Source organism: Ailuropoda melanoleuca, chromosome 7 (assembly GCF_002007445.2).
Source record: "Ailuropoda melanoleuca isolate Jingjing chromosome 7, ASM200744v2, whole genome shotgun sequence".
Taxonomy (NCBI): Eukaryota; Metazoa; Chordata; class Mammalia; order Carnivora; family Ursidae; genus Ailuropoda; species Ailuropoda melanoleuca.
In genome coordinates this window covers 86,624,348-86,642,534 of record NC_048224.1, presented here as the reverse complement: position 1 = coordinate 86,642,534, position 18,187 = coordinate 86,624,348, and the positions used below count along the sequence as shown (strand labels likewise).

Here is an 18,187-nt window from a genome sequence, read left to right as displayed (position 1 = left end):
AAACATTATCCTTCATATTAAATCCCAACTCTTTCTCCTTCAACATCTTCCAACTATACAAACAGTGATTATTCCTAGCTTAAACAACATTAAAAGTGCCGCTATCTTTATCCAATTACACTCAAATCTTCCCTTCTTTCTACACACTCACTTGTAGACCCTGTACTCTTATCTTCAGTTCAGCTCCTACTGTGATTACGCATCTTGTCCAGAGACACAAACACATGAATTCTCTCACGGTTGGTAAAGCCCAAATAAATTGACCATGCAAAGCCAGGTTTCCACAACAGAAGGGCACAGACTTATTCACTCAACATATGCTAATTATTTATATGAACCTTAGGTTTAGAATTGCCACGCTACAACAGATCAGAAACATACTCACAACTTTTAGGTGACCCCCAAAAAATATGCTAGATTAAGCTGGTTTGTTGTCATCTTTAAAGGTTAGACATGTATCCTGTACATCACTGATTTCTCAGAAAGAACCCTGAAAGAATTCCATTTCATCCAGTCTTTAAAACACACAGGCTAATTTGACACAAGTATAGGGTTACTGTGTTCTCCAAATGAGGTAATTTATGTAAATGTGCCCCATAAAAAACAATGCTCTACATACATGTAAGGAATTCTGTCATTCACTTTGTCACAAAGGACCTCTCTTCACCTAACAAAGGTGCTATAAACATGTTACGACAATGGCTCTTGAGAGTAGAAAAAAGAAATTAACTTTCTTTGCACTTTCTTTGCTCTTTTAGAATTTTCTTTGATTCCATTAATGGAATATTCTCTGCTGCTCTTCCTAGTCTGTCATTATATTATTTTGGCCTTTTTCTCCTAGACTAGCAACACATTTACTCGTTTCTCAAGTTTTCCTTTATCCCATGCTAACATCAAACGAAAAATGTGAAGACTAAATAAAGAATGTGCCTGACACATCTTGTCCTCAGAAAGACACACAGGAAGGGATGTTACTGATGCACCGTGTACATCAAATTCAAACAGCAACTGAACGAAACCCACCCACCTGTAACAAATGAGGCCATGACTTACCTTCTGGCTCGCTCTCTGACCCCGAGAGACTGCCATAGCTGCTCATGAGTGAGCACAGGGCTGGCGTCACTTCCTTGGGTATGACAGTACCTTGTGGCTTCTCCTCTTTATCAGACTCTGAAACAGAGCGGGAAAGAAGTAAAACAGTATACCAACCACATCCACCGGCATAAAAAAGAAAGCTGACAGCCCCCCCTTCACATGCTAGTAAAAAGAAAGTCATTTCTGATCATTTGCTTAATCTGCCCCCAAAACAAAATTCAGGAAACCTGAACATTTTCCCTTGGTTTAAACCTTCATGGTCAGAGAATCTACTTGCCCCAGAGAGAAGACAGAGGCCAATGGAAGCTGTAGCACAGCTCAATTACTTGCCATGCTCCACAGGTTATGGAATTTGGGCCTTCTCTAAATTAATTATACAGTCTTCGCTACTAATTTATTTTACTTTATTTAGGCTATTGTGCTATTAATTAATTTTATTAAGGTAGAAGGAAGGCCAAGGCCAGAAATTCATTAACTTCACTGGATTAGGATGATTGACTATAAAAATTAGATTTAGGAATAAGTAATATAAAAATATCTACTTTTTTTGTTTTTTATTTTATTTTACTTATTTGAGAGAGAGAGATTGAGAGACCGAATGGGAGGAGGGGCAGAGGGAGAAGCAGACTTCCTGTGGAGCAGGGAACCGACGTGGGACTCCATCTGGGATCATGACCTGAGCCAAGGCAGACACTTAACCAACTGAGCCACCCAGGCGCCCTACCCTTTTTGTTTTTAAGACTGGTTTCAAGGGCACAAATAATAGTTAAACCATTCTATATATAAAGGCATAGTCAAAGAGTAATGCTGAAATGAATTCACCTGAAGTTTTTATTATTTAGAACTTCTAAGAACTTAAGTAAACAAGCCAAGCCAGAGAATTTGGCCAATACCAAAGAGCCTGCCAAAGGTAGGGTTTGATCAGAGCCCAGTGAGCCTAATTGTAGCCTCAGGACACCACCTATTACATTGATTTTGGCAGCTCTTAAAATGTGTTAAATCTATTCTAAACAACCAATAAAAAATAAAGCCTGACTGAAGAATGAAGACAGGAAGTAACCTGTCTATGTAATGTACCAGCTCAATCCACAACCAATATGAAACGTTTCAAGACAGCATTTAACATTCACCAAGTCAGTCCAGGGGAAAACAAAACATGCCAGTAGGAATGGGGTTTACTTCCGTATGAATATGGAACTACCATCTGCCGGTGGATGAAGTTAAATACCGTCTCCTCCACCCATCCACGCTACGCAGCACCACACCCTCTGAAAACTGCTCCTTATCAATTTTAAGCTAACTTATTATCTTTTCTCATGAATTAATAAGGGGAAAGAAAAATAATGCAGTTCTACATACAAATTACCAGTGGACTAAACAGAAGTCTACAACAATATTAATATGGAGACTGCTCATCTCACTGTTTGAATGATGATAAGCCAAACTATTATTTCCTTCTAAGACCCAAAGAGAGGTACTGAAAAGCACAGTACAGTTGACTATAATGCTCTTTAAAAGTATGAGCTTGCTTAATTCTTAGGAGGTATCATTTTCACTATTAATTACAGATGATGAAACCAAAATTCAGAGAATCTGAGTAACTTTTCCTTCAGGTAACAAAAGTAGACAACAGTTGGCTCAAAGTTAAATCTGGGCTACCTGACTCCAAATCCCAAGTCTTAACTAATGGGCTAGAATCTCTCCTACAGATACATAAAGTCCTTTTATTAAAGGACTTTTATTAACATGAAGCCATCCTACCAAACTGTCTCTATGGTCAATAATAATGCTATTAAGTGTCTTCTTCCAGCTATGGTTCCATTTCTCTGTTCCCTGTTATAGCAAAACTCTAAACAACTATCTGATGCACTTTGATATAAACAAGTACAAGCTGCAGGAGGGAAAGGGTTTGACTTTGTTCAGTACTGTATCATAAGAGCCTAGAACAGTACGTAAGTACTGAACAAATATTTGAAGAACAAACTGTTGCATGAATGAGTAAAGACGAGTTCAGAAAAGGCTAACTGGTACAAGACGACAGGGCTGTGAAAAGGTAGAGCCACAACACAAACCTAGTTCTGTCTGGATTCAAAGCTCATCTTTCTTTCTCTTTCTTTCTTTCTTTCTTTCTTTCTTTCTTTCTTTCTTTCTTTCTTTCTTTTTTCTTTCCTTTAATAACGTGACTCCATTTTTATTTTTAAAAATCATATACATGTAATAAGAAAAATATTAAAAGGATATATAACAAATGTGAGCAATGGCTGTCTCTGTAAGTAGAGGTTTTTTAAAATGCTCTTCAGTTTTTTCTGTTTTTATAATCAGAACATAATAGAAAAACATAGGGAAATAAACCCTGGAGGAAAGTGTTTCCTTACAATTCAATTCGAGAAGTGGAGGGCAAGGCTTTAATAGGCCTACATATCCCCTCTTTTCCCGCCTTCCCCTTTTTTAAAACCTTATATTTGAAACACTTTTAGATCTACACAAATGTTGCAAAGACAGTACAGAGAACTTCCATATACCCTGCCACCTAGCTTCCCCCTTACATAAGCATGGCACAGCATAGCAACCAATTTAACACTGGTGTAATACTACTGAAACTACAGTATTGTGATTTCACTAGTTTTTCCACTAATACCCTTTTCTTGCTTCAGAATCTAAGCCATCATATCACATTATGCATTTAGTCATCATGACTTCTTATGTGTGTCTTCTCCAAATCTGTGACAATCTGTCAGCATTTCCTTGTCTTTAATGAACTTGACACTTTTGAAGACTACTGGTCAGTTATTGTAGAATGGCCCTTAGCTAAGGTCTATCTGATGTTTTTTTTTTGTTTTGTTTTTTTTTTTGTTTTGTTTTTTTAAGATTTTATTTATTTATTCGATAGAGATAGAGACAGCCAGAGAGAGAGGGAACACAAGCAGGGGGAGTGGGAGAGGAAGAAGCAGGCTCATAGTGGAGGAGCCTGATGTGGGGCTCGATCCCATAATGCAGGGATCACGCCCTGAGCCGAAGGCAGACGCTTTAACCGCTGTGCCACCCAGGCGCCCCAATATCTGATGTTTTTTGATGATTACACAGAGGCTATGGATTTTAGGTAGTGCCCTTCTCATCGCATCATACCAGGAGTCCATGACATCAACATGACTTATTACTAGTGGTGGTAACCTTGAGCTCGTGGTGCTCTGCCTGGTTTCTTTGCTATAAAGTTACGATTTTCCTCTTTCATTATTCTTTTTTTTTTTAAGGATTCATTACGTCTAGCCCACATTCAAGGGGAAGAGAATTAAGCTCCCCCGTCTTAGAGTAAGGAATATCAAAGAAATTTAGACATGTTAAAACCACCATAGTAAGTAATATTTAAGGGGAGATATTTTGAAACTACATAAATACCCTGTTTTAAAGTTTTGCCACTAATTTTATTATTCATCAGGTCTCGCCTGAAACAATTATTACTGTGGTATTTTAATGGTGACTTTTTGTTTCCTTCATTTCTTCTACATTTATTAATTAGAATTTTTCTGAAAGATCTGTCCCTCCCTCCCCATTTCTTATTTATAACAGTATAGACTCATTGATATTTATTTTATTCTTTGGGTTATAATCTATTACTATTTATTCTGTGGCTTGAATTGTTCCAACTTTGGCTATTTGGAGCATTTTCCAGTTGGTCCCTATATCCTTCTGACATGCCACAATCCTGATGGTTTTTTGAGCACTTTCTAACCTTCTGGCACTATTAAGATGCTCTAGGTTCACTTTGTTATTTTCTCTGTCCCAGCTCTACAATCAATCGTTTCTCCAAAAGGCCCTGGTTTCTTCAACTGGAGAACCACAATCTGGATGCCTGGCATACTCATTACCAGGACTGTCACAAAGTTCACTATACTGGAATGTCTCCCCATGGGTAAGAGTTAGGAGTTCACACAAATGAACAATTGCTCCCTTAGGTCGTCCTCCCTCAGTTATGTTTCAGGAATCCATGACACATAATAACACTTTGAAAAGAGGTATCGTCCTTTTGGCCCTATCAAAACATCCTTTAAAGTGACTTTTCATCTGAAAAAAGGGGGGGCTGTTCCCAAAGTCCCTTGGATCTACTAGCAGTTCAAATATAGGCATTTTCAGCAGTTGGAAAGATTACGTTGAAGGCACTTACTGGCTGACAAAATAATACTGAAGAAAATTCATTCACTTTTTAACAAAAACAGCCAAAACACCTCTCTAAACTAAAAATGCCAGTATAAAGACAGGAGTAATGAAGATGATAAAATCAAACTTTAAAATGATTACAAAATACCAGCTCAAATAATTGCTCTTACTGCTAAAACCCTAGCAATACTTCTCTTAGAGTAAATCTCACCTCTCTATCTCATACATACCCATCATGTGCCCTCTGACCAAATATATATATATATTAATCTAAAATTTATCACTGGACTATGAATTTCTTGAAGTTTCAGAGAAACTTCTCTGAATTACAATGGTGGACAAGCAGAATGTAGGACCTCAAGTAAATCCCTGCTGACATGAGAAGGAAAAAAAACAAAAAACAAAAAACGCCCTTTGTAAATCTTGTGTAAGTATAAACACTAATTGTAAAAGCTTCCTGTCTGGATTCTTTCTACAGCTTCTTTCTTTCTTTTTTTTTTTTTTTAAGATTTTATTTATTTATTTATTTATTTGACAGAGACAGACAGCCAGAGAGAGAGAGAGACCACAAACAGGGGGAGTGGGAGAGGATGAAGCAGGCTCCTAGCAGAGGAGCCTGATGTGGGGCTCGATCCCAGAACGCTGGGATCACACCCTGACCCAAAGGCAGACCCTTAACGACTGCGCCACCCAGGCGCCCCTCTACAGCTTATTTCTTTACTTGTCTCTCCCCACTTCATCCCCTTACTATTTCTTATTGCCTTTATGAACTGAAACACAATTACATGCTCTAGCCCCAAGAAGACCTATAGATAAAGTACCCTAAAGAAAACGCAATATGTTGAAAAAGTCACCCTAAAAAATGGAAACCTTGCTTTATGATTTCCAACTCTCAAAAACAAACATTAACAATGAGCATTCCTGACAGCTGATGGGCTAGCTTATATTCTTATTTTAACATCTACATTTAAACACCAGAAGCCCACCTAGCTTAATGTCAGTGCATACACTGATGTCCCCCCATGTTCGATGACAATAGCGATATTTAAACTATAATGAGTGAATAACAAATTGGATCTTTTTCATTTTGTGAATGCGAAGGCACTTCAGTCACTGATGGTTGATGCACCTTACTGACCAGCTCTTCGCTTTCTAGCTCAGACAACACTTGTTAAAACCACAGGTCAGGAAAGTCATAAAACATGTTGTATATACATTTAAACAACAGCCACAAAATAAACGTGGCCCTACCTAATGAAATACCAAAAAAAAAAAAAAAAAAATTTAAAACAACAACAACACCTAGAGGACAATAGTTAGCAGAACATACAAGGAACTAAAAAATAAATAAATAAAAAACGGCACCATTAAGGACGTCTAGTGAAAACAGGCCATATTCAAAACTGATTAATTTGGAGACTCAAATTACAGGCTTTCCCTTTGAAACAATATCAATCCCCAGTTTAAAGCACCTGCACAATTAATGAAAGTTCACATACTACCAATTATCACAAAAAATACTGATTTTCTAAGCATGATATGAAACACATCTGTGAATATCCTTAAGAACTGTTGTTTAGGGGCGCCTGGGTGGCACAGCGGTTAAGCGTCTGCCTTCGGCTCAGGGCGTGATCCCGGCGTTATGGGATCGGAGCCCCACATCAGGCTCTTCTGCTATGAGCCTGCTTCTTCCTCTCCCACTCCCCCTGCTTGTGTACCCTCTCTCGCTGGCTGTCTCTATCTCTGTCAAAAAAAAAAAAAAACAAAAAAAAAAAAAAAAAAAAAGAACTGTTGTTTAAAATGTGAATGCTGTTATCCAGATAAGGTTCTGAGCCAAAAAAAAGGAAAAAAAAATATAAGGCATCAGGACATCGTCATTTTAAAAGTGAAATTAGTGATGAAAAGTATTAACTGCCACCTGAGAGCATGAACAGGGCCACATCACTGCAATGCTGCCCTGCCAACAACAACCTAAATAATGGGCACAACAACTGGTCTTAAGGTTGAGAGAAGCAAGAGAGAAGAGAGAAGCAAGAGAGGCCCAGAGAGAAGCAAGCTGCTTCCAAACAAGTGTCACACTGACAGATCAGAGAGCAGACATGCTGGGACTATCTGGGCATGTGAAAAAATGGCACATGTCGTTTTCTGTAACTATACTTGCAGTGAAAAGTTGAAGAACCAACGGTCTAAACATCGATTTGGAAAATGTAAACGTCCAGAAGAAATCCCAGGTAAAGGATAACATAAATTTAAATGAAATCTTTCCTACAAAATTAAGTTACCCTAACTTGATCATTGGTTTTTCCTTAAAGAATAATATTATAAATGTATAACTTAAATTGTAAGATTTTTATATTCAAAACTTACATAATCATCTTTGACCCTCAGCATAGGTAAAGGTTTCCACATTTACACCAAACAAAATTACTTGAGGCCTTTCATACAATTGCTCTTAGGAATCTGACTAAACACTTTCTACCATGAGGATGAAAGATACTACTGTTTCTCACATCTAAAGCATCTGCTGAAGACCTAGATACAGGCTTAAATAAAGCAAAATACATAATCATCTTTTTGTTGGTATTTCACCAGATTACCACCAACTGAAATATTTCTTTAAAAATGAGAAAACAGGGGCACCTGGGTGGCTCAGTCAGTTAAACGTCAGCCTTTGGCTCAGGTCATGATCTCAGGATCCTGGGATCAAGCCCCACTTCAAGCTCTGTACTCAGCAGGGAGTCTGCCTCTCCCTCTCACTCTCCCTCTGTGCTCTCCCCCCTCTCTCTTATATAAATAAATAAAATCTTTAAAACAAATAAAAATGAGAAAACAGAGGGCGGCCTGGCTGGCTCAGTCCATAGAGCATGCAACTCTCAATCTCAGGGTCGTGAGTTCAAGCCCCACGTTGGGTGTAGAGATTACTTTAAAAAAAAAAAAAAAGCGAGAGAGAAAGAAAACAGAATTACCCACCTACCAAAGCTAACAGAATGAAGACTATTCAACATTGAGTCCCTTGAATGTTCATTTAGAGAATTGCATGAAGAATTACATAATTTTCAGATTAGTAATTTACTAATTATAACAGTAGTTTTTGTATTTGTGTTTCAAGTATTTTAATGACATGAAAGTTTATATTTGGACAGAGGGTTTTTATCATCAAGGTCACTCACTGTAAATCTGAAGAAGTGTGTGGGGCTCTAACAACTTTTGAAGGAAAACAATCAGTGCCCAAGAGTAAACTCAGCACTGGCCCCAAATGTTATCTGCCTTTTCCTCGCTAACAGCAAGGATAAAAAGATGCCTTTCCTAAACTCTCTCCCACATCTCCAACTATCCTAGGCTCATACAATATTTTTTTAGATAAATTCAGACTTCACATTTAGAAGAAGCGTAGTGTCTAGTAGAATCAGACTCTTAAATTCAAACTCTGGCACCGCTGCCAACTAACAGCGGGGCTGAGGTAAAGTACGTACCCTGTGCTCCTGAGTTCTAACATGCAAGTAGCGGCACATGCTCATTGAAAGAGGTCTGGGATGAGGAAAAGAGTTCGCATGTAGAAAGCATGTAGCCCACCCTAAGTACCTTACTCAGTAAGTGTTAGTGGGTGTTAAAATAATTACTATTATTCTAACTAAGTTATATCTTATTAATCTTAGCCCAAACCATTCCCTTATGCCACAATCCTTTCCATCCTAATTCAGTTAGTTATTCCAATTTCTTCCCATCCGTAAGTTTAATAATTTGCCACGTGCTTATCATAGAAGCCATTGTCTTCTAAGCTAAACAGAGCGTGCTAGCATCAGTCCACTCACTAATACCACTCCTTTGCAGAAGAGAAAACACATACAATAAGATAAAGCCTCATGATGTTATTGGAAGGAAAGGTGGTAGAAATATTTACACCTACATTTTCACTTTTCGGAAGGGGAAATGGAGCCTCAGAGGCTGGATGATTTTCTGTGTGGTTAGCAGCATTCTGGTCCTTTAATTTTTCAACTTATTAAGCAAGAGTAAGGGAATTCAAAGCTTATAGCAATATATTCTATGCGCTGAGGAAGAACAGTATCAAATACAATGAAATAATATTATTTACCCAAAGAGAGCACATTCATGCTCAGCAGCATAAACAATAAAGGCTTCCGCTGAAATTACGCACCTCATAGGTGGGGAGAAACAAACAAAATTGAGCAAATTTGAATCTACAGCATCAATACATTCAAAAGAATCTTTTTTTTTTTAAAGATTTATTTATTTTAGAGAGAGAGTCAGAGCGCAGGGGGAGAGGGGGTGGCAGAGGGAGAGAGACAGAGAGAATCCCAAGCAGACTCTTCTCTGAGAGCAGAGCCCAATGTGGGGCTTCTTCTCATGACCCTGAGATCATGACCTGAGCCAAAAATCAAAAGTCGGACACTTATCCTGCTGAGTCACCCAGGTGCCCCCATACAGAACAATCTTAAGAACATTTCCAAGATTACACCATACTATGAAAATTAACCAATAAATATCATCTTTCTTTCACATCCTGCCTGTCTCATGCACCCACTCCCCAAGATTCAGAAAAGATGTCCTGACATGAGGGTTTTGACAAAACACTCCTACTACAAATAAAAACAAAAGCATTGTTATATTTTTTATATATATATACATATTTGCCATTAAATTCTCCACAAACAATGCTGTGAAGAATCCACTTGAGCATCGTGTCGACACACTTACAAACACCCTACTTGCCTGTTCAGCTTACCAGAATCAGTGCTGACCAGAACACCCAGGGGGTCTGCACCTGCTTCAGGTGCATCTCCAGGCTTCGAATCACAGGCTGCTTTGTGTCCAACATGGTCATTTTTCCATTTGTGATGCCTGCCCGGACTTCTGATCTTTGCCATCTGTGAATGTCTGGACATCCCCTTCATCTTGCTGCAGTGAGAAAAATGCAATTCTATATATAAAAGACGCTGATCTCTCAAGAAAAATCTAAAGGAGGGTACTGAATGCAAAAGAAACTTAGCTGCCATATCAATTATGTGTAGCCTAGTACACTAAAGAAATCCAAATAAATAAACTCAATGGCTTCCAAAGACAGGGAACTTTATGGTAGATCTTGAAAAGAATAACACACCACAATATACTAAACTTTATTAATTCTGAGATGCATATTTCCTCCCATATTTTAACCCCTCCGAAAATGGCCTATGTTGTATGATCAACAGCGGTCAATAGGCAGAAGAATTCTTTCATTCTGATTGTACATAAAATAAAAGTGTTTTTTAGATTTTAAAGTGTGTTAACTCTTGTCTATTCATTTTCCAGGAGTCTTAAAAGTTTCTGACGCATTTACAAATATGCTGCCTTGTTTGACCTTCATGACAACTCTTTGAAAGTAGATTAGACAGGTATTATTCTCTTCACTTTACAGGATAAACTTAAAGATCATAAACTGAGCACAATTTCACAGCTACCTCAAATCAAGTGCCCTCTCAACAACTATAATTACTTCTCTTAGAAGGAAAACAAATGCTTGTTTGAGCATATTCTAAGGTAAACCGTGTAGGAAAAAATTTTCCAAAAAAGGTTCATTATACATTCTCAACAGACAACAATACAAGGTATCCTTTGGTAGGGCTGAGTTTTCACAAAAATACTTGTTTTTTCTGATTTGTCATTTATTGGCAGAATTCTTTTTTTTTTTTCATTAATAATGGAGGCTGCAGTTAGGAATACAGAAGTTAGGAATCTGGGTTCAAATCCCAATTTTGCCACTTACTAGCTGTGCCTCGTGGACAATATTGATAACCCTGCGTTTGTTTACTCCCTCATTTGTTGAAAGGGAATCGTAGAGACATAGAATTAATATAAAGTGCCACATTGAGCCCTTAATAAATGGTAGTTCTTATCATAACAATTTCTAAATAATTTTCTAAACCAACATATTTGGTTAATATTTCTGCAATCCAAAGGTTCTTAATCCTTTTAGGGTCACCATAATCCTTATCGAGTCTCATTCCAAAAAATCATATACATACTCCAAATTTTGCAGAAAACTATGGGCCAATTTCCAATGTGCAACCACAGAAGTCAGGCCTCAACAGTATCATCACAGGTAAAACAGGTAGTTTTGGCCTCAGGCCCAAGGGCCCCATGAGAATAATGAAGAGATGCCACTTTCCTTAGGCTGATTCACAGGTGCCTTCCCTGTATCCTGCTCCTATAGTACCTGACTACAGATGGCCTTTAAATGATCATCTTAAGGTATTCACATCAGTGAATGAGTTAGAATGACTTGTTTTTTATAAGATTTTTTTAAAAGATTTTATCTATTTATTTGAGAGAGAGAGAGAAAGAGAGAGACAGAACAAATGGGGGAGAGGGACAGAGGGAGAGGAAGAAGCAGAAGCAGGCTCCCTGCTGAGCAGGGAGTCTGATGTGGGACTCAATCCCAGGACCCTGGAATCATGACCTGAGTCAAAGGCTGACACTTAACCGACTGAGCCACCCAGGGGCCCTAAGATTTTGTGTTTTTTTTAAGTTATCTCCACACTCAACATGAGGCTAGATACAACCCCAAGATCAAGTCTCACGCTCTACCAACTAAGCCAGCCAGGTGCCTCTGGAATGACCTTACCTGATCAGACCAATAAGACTTCACTGAAAGTGGTACATCTGGTATTTGCACTACCCCCACCTTCGAGGGAGTAGTTCCTTTACACTGTTGATTGACAATAATTTAAAAGGAAAAGTTTATTTAGTCAACACTCAAAAATACTTATACACAAAGTATAATGTAAGATGTAGATACATATAAAGTAGAGATTAAGGAATAATTATAACCAAAATGCTAACAGAAAAGAAGTAGAACATTAAAAAATTATTTCATTAATTCAAAAGAAGGCGGGGGGGGGCGCCTGACTGGCTCAGTCGGTTAAGTGTCCAACTCTTGATCTCCACTTAGGTCTTGATCTCAGGGTCTTATTGATCTCAGAGTCATGAGTTCAAGCCCCTTGTTGGGGCTGGGTGTGGAGCCTACTTAAAACAACAAAAACAAACAAACAAAAGAAGGCAAGGAAGGAAATAAAGAAAAAAATAGGTCATATTAAAAAAGAACAAATAGAACAATGGTAGACTAAAACCCAACTATATTAGTAATTACTTTAAATGTAATGAAAAGATACAGATTGTTGGCCGAGATAATAAAAAATAAGACCAAATTATATATTCTCTAAGAAATACACTTTTAAGTATACAGATACAAAAGTTTAAAAGGAAAGGGTTGAAAACACTATCCTTTCCCCACTGCACCATATTGCCATCAGCCATAAGTCAGGTGACTGTTTGCCAGAGGATCTGTCCTGTTTACCTATCTTTGGACAACACCACACTACCTTCATCTCTTTCTTAGCTGTCTAGATCCTTCGGGTTTTCATATAAATTTTAAAGCTTATCAATACTAACTCCCCCTTCCACCACCCTACAAAACAAAACAAAATTTGCTAGGATTTTGATTGGGATAAATTTGGAGAGAAAATCATATAGAGTCTTCTAGTCCATGAACATTACGTATATCCCTCCATTTATTTAGCCCTTTATTTTTAAGCAACATTTTACAGTTTTTAGTACAGAGGTCTTATAAGACTTTTGTTAGACGTATTCCTAGGTATTTAATATTTTGATGCTATCACAAATAGTATCTTCTAATTTTCATTTTCTAATTATTGTTAGCATGTAGACATATAATTGCTTTTTTAAAATACTGATTTTATATGTATTCAGCACACTTGCTAAATTCACTATTAACTCTAATTATAGATTTGTTTGGATTTTTTTTTACAGACACAATCACGTCAACTTTTAACAAATGACAGTTACTTCTTCCTTTTCAATTTTGTATGTCCTTTTTTTTTTTTTTTTTCTTTATTGTACTGTCCAAGACCTCCCTATGATGTTGAATAAAAGTGGTAATAGTGGCCATCTCTGTCTTGTTCTCAATCTTGGGGGAAAACAATCAGTATTTCACTACTAAGTATAATCTGGCTATAGGTTGTTTGTAGATATCCCTTATTAGATTGAGGGAATTATCTTTTATTCCTAGTTTGTCAAAAGTTTTTTTCATAACTGGATATTGAGTTTTATCAAAAATTTTTTGTTATTTAAGATAATCGTATCATTTTATTCTGTTTTGTTCACGTGATGAATAACATTTGATTTTCAAATACCAAACTAACCTTGCTCCTAAAATAAATCCCACTTAGTAATGATGTATATCCTTTTTTCCTACTTCCAGACTGATTTGCTAACATTTTGTTTAAGACTTTTGTGTCTCTGCTCAACAGATATTTGCTTCTGATTTTCCTTTATTATAATGTCAACTTTTGTTATCAAGACTATACTGGACTCTTAAAATGAGTTGGAAGGGCACCTGAGTGGCTCAGTCAGTTAAGCTTCCAAATCTTGATTTCAGCTCAGGTCATGATCTTGGGGTTGTGAAATCAAGCCCCCTGTCGGGCTCTGCATTGGGTGTGCAGCCTGCTTGAGATTCTCTCTCTCCCTCTGTCCCCATTCCCCACTCTTGCTCTTTCTCTCAAAAAAAAAAAAAAAAAATTTAAATGAGTTGGAAAGTGTTCTCTTATTTTTTATTTGCTGGAAAAATTTTTGTAAGACTGGTATTTATTTTATAAATGTTTGGAATTTTTTGTAAAAAGGTTTTTAATTATGGATTTCATTTCACTAACAAATACAAAATTATTGTTTTTTTTGAGTCAGTCTTAAAAATTTACATTTTAAATGTACTGCTTAAAATAAATAAATAAGTAAATAAATGCTTAATTTCTAAGCACTGGAATTTTTTTAGCTATCTTTTTGCTATTGATTTTTAGCTTATCTTATGTTGGTCAAAATAAAACTTTTGTATTGTTTCAATCCTTTGGAAATTATTCATATTTGTTCTATGATCTGTTTGATACAATGTATACTCTTTACATAAACAAAAAGTTGTTGGGAATATAAATATTCTAGATTAGACTAGTTGTATTCAAATCTTCTAAATCCTACAGCTCATTTTCTAATAAATACAGGGAAAGGTGTGTTAAAAATCTTCAAGTCTGTGAATTCATCTAGTTCTCCTTTGAGGCAGTCAATAATTTTTGCTTTATGTATTTTAAAGTTATGTTACTAGTCGCATATAGATTTATGGATTATTCTGTCTTCCTGTTGCTTCCTGTTCCTTTTAATATTAAAAAATATCCATACATATCTCCAGTAACACTTCTTTCTTTAACACCTAGTTTGTCTGATAATAATACTATTGTTATCAGGTTACTTTTGGTTGGTGTTTGCATAGTAGAACAAAATTGGTGCTGGATCAACCACAATTCATATGGGGAGGGAAGTAGAAAAGAATCCCAATCCTTATGCTATGTGTAAAAATTAATTCAAGACACAAACATGAATAGTAAAGAAATAAATCTAAAAGAAAACATAGAAGAATAGCTTCATGACCTTGCTGTAAGAAAAGATTTCTTAAATGGAACACAACACTGGTCATGAATTGGACTTCATGAAAATTAAGAACTTTTATTATCAAAAGACACCATTAGGGACTTCTGTTTATGGCCAAAATAAAGTAACAGGGACTAGATTTATTCTCCCACTTCAAACAACCAAAAATCTAGGCAAAACACAGAAGTGTACCAGAAATGGTTAACTATGTAGGTATCCCAGCCTTCAGCCAGGCTAGATTAGCCATCAGCTAACCAATGCCCAGCTGTGACTGAGCCTTGTCAAGATCAGCAGATATGTCTAACTGAACTCCAAATGACCCCGGTTGTTTGAACAATTAATACTTACTACTATATGGGGGGAAAAAGGACACCCATTAAGACAGTAAAAAGGCAAATCACGAATTGTGAGGGTGTACTTGCAATATATCTACTCTACTCAAGAAAGGATTTGTGTCTAAGTAAATAACTCCTACCAATCAAGAGAAGCAACCCAATTAAAAACTGGTCAAAAACTTGACGAGGAAATACCAAAATGGCTGATAAGCATATAAAAAAATTTCCAACATCATTAGTCAAGAGGGAAATGGGAGGACATGAGGAAACGGTGTAACCAAGCATGAACCAAAGACAGAGCAATTAGATGCACGAGCAGGAATGTAAACTGGTACAACCATTACGGAAAATTGTTTGGCTTTATCTATTAAAACTAAACATACAGGTGCCCAATGATTCAGCATATATATATATGACCAGTGAAAATGAGAACTTAGGTCCCCAAAAGACACGTAAAAGAATGTTCACTGCAGCCTATATTCATAATAACCCAAACTGGAAACAACCCAAATATCCAAAAGTAGAATGGATATTCTCACAAATGAGTAATACACAACAATAAGAATGAACAGTTTAGAGCTACACACAATATGGGTGAGTACTGCAAAACAATTCCACACCACAGAAATCACACACCAAAAAATACACATCATATGATTCTACTTATATAAGGTTCCAAGAGCACGTAAAATAAATCTATGATTACAGAAATCAGAAAAGAGGTTATCTTTGTGGGGAGACAATGAACTAGGGAAAGCTTAAGGAAAATTTATGAGATGAAGATGTTCTGAATATTATTAATCTGTGTGGAGGTTACATGGGTGTGTAGGTGTGTGTATGTGTATAAATTTGAGTTGTACACTTGAGATTTGTGTCTTTTATTTATATTAAAAATAAACTTCAGTTAAAAAAATAAAATGGAAAAAATTCTGAAAAAAATTCTATGAAGGTGAGGGGTTGGGGAAAATAGGGTGTCTCATACATTGCTGGTGGGAGAGTTAACTATGATAGATACTTGGCAGTCAGCCATTAATACTACTAATACACATGAATATAGGGCGCCCAGGAGGCTCAGTCAGTTAAGCTTCCGACTCTTGACTGAAGCTCAGGTCATGGTCTCGGGATCATGGGATTGAGCCTCAAATCAGGCTCTGTGTCAACAGGAAGTCTGCTCGGGATTCTCTTCCTCTCCCCCTCCCTCTGCCCCTCTCTGCCATGCTCTCTCTCCATTGCTCTCTCTAATAAATAAATCTTAAAAAACAATAAAAAACAAAAAATAAAAAACAAAAACAAATACAAATACACATATTATCTTCTGACTCAGCAAGTCCACTTCTAGGAATCCATCCTCAGGAATACCTGCATATGTGTAAAACGTATATACAGGGCAATAATGTCAAATTTTTATTAGTAAAAGACTGGTAAGAACTTAAGTATCTGACAATAGGAAATTGGCTTCAAAAAAAAAAAAAACAACAAAACCCTGTGGGACACCTAAGGGTTCTACACATCCTTGAAGAATGAGGAAGCTAGTTATGCATTAATATCTCCAAGTATATCATTTGGCTAAAAAAAGCAAAGTGTAGAATAGTGTCAAAAAGGAAAAAAAGACTATTATCTCATGTGCTATATACAAATGAAGTATCTCTGGAAGGATAAAATGGGTTGTCTCTGGGAAGGAGAACCGTTTAGTTAGGAGACAAAGACAAAAGACCTACCTTAATAAATAATATAAATAACATCTTTTTGAAAACCACATGAATATAGGGTACTACTTATTTAAAAATATAATTTAAAGAAATTCTGAAGTAAAAAAGTTATAAAAGATAAGATTTCAGAATTAAGAGTGTAGAAATTTTAAGATTTGGGTACACGCTCTTGTTTATTATTTGTAAGTATACTCGTTTGAAATAAGCATGGAGAATGCAAGCAATTTTAAGGAACTTACCCATACTGTGTCGTTGTCAAAACTGCTCCTCTCTTTTCCTTTTCAAGTTTTAACTTTTTCTTTCTTTCAATATTGGCCAGAGTTGGGTAGTTTCTAAGAAATAATAAAAGTCAATTATAAAAGGGCTTTTAGAGTACAAATTTAATTATGCAATCAAGCAATTACTGCATTTAGCAATTTTTGTTTAATTAATGACTAATACAATAAATCATTTTAAATCTTTAATTCTTTCTAGAATTTTTTTTTTTTTTAGATTTTTTATTTATTTACTTGACAGAGATAGAGACAGCCAGCGAGAGAGGGAACACAAGCAGGGGGAGTGAGAGAGGAAGAAGCAGGCTCACAGCGGAGGAGCCTGATGTGGGGCTCAATCCCAGAACGCCGGGATCACGCTCTGAGCCGAAGGCAGACGCTCAACGACTGCGCCACCCAGGCGCCCCTAGAATTTTTTTTAAGGGAAATAAGTAGCCTGTGCCAATGCTACTCAAAATGTAAACCAGCTGTCAGTCTACAAACTTTGCTACCAGTCTATGTGCAGGTAAGGAGCTTACACTAGAAACTGAATTAAATATCATAAAATGTGCTCAAACTGATACAGTTCATTTACTTGCCATGTACCCATAAATGCTATTTAAAAAAAATAAGTCTGTGCAACTACTTATGCAAATACATACTAGGTACACCCAAAGCTACCAAAATGAGAAAGAAAAAGTTCTCAAAAGAGGTAGTCTGGTAGAAGGATAAGAAAAACACACAAATAACTAAAACAAAGGTCAAAACATAATAAAAATACCCCAAAGAGTAAAAACACGAGGTGGAAGGAAAAGATCATATCTAGCTGGAGAAATCCAGAAATCCAGAAAGATGAAAGAAGCTGGTCTTACATGGAGTTGATAAATAGAAATTAGGTGGAAAAGCTTCAGTGTTCTAAGTAGAGCAAACAATGCAAACAAGCCAAGACCTCAGAAGGTGTCAAGATATCCAGGGAATGGCAAGTGGTTCATTATGTATAGTTACAAGCAAGGGAGGCCATGGCCATTAAATAACGTGCCTTGAATACCAGATTAGAAATTTTATATTTAATTCAGTGGCAATGGGGAGCCACTGAAACTTAAGAACAGGGAGAGATATGTACAAGGCAGTGATTAAGATTAAATCTGAT

General features: G+C 36.6%; 1 protein-coding gene across 2 annotated transcripts in view; it reads right to left on the bottom strand.

The window, feature by feature from the left end:
* Window positions 1-18,187, bottom strand: part of NUFIP1 (nuclear FMR1 interacting protein 1) — a 43,022-nt gene that overhangs the window by 7,353 nt on the left and 17,482 nt on the right. For both annotated transcript variants that reach the window (XM_002914962.4, XM_034665200.1), the window contains exons 6-8: window positions 17,026-17,118; window positions 9,995-10,167; window positions 1,054-1,170 (exon numbers count right to left, since the gene is read on the bottom strand). In XM_002914962.4, coding sequence (XP_002915008.1) covers window positions 1,054-1,170; window positions 9,995-10,167; window positions 17,026-17,118 — 383 coding nt within the window. The remainder of the gene's footprint in view (window positions 1-1,053; window positions 1,171-9,994; window positions 10,168-17,025; window positions 17,119-18,187) is intronic.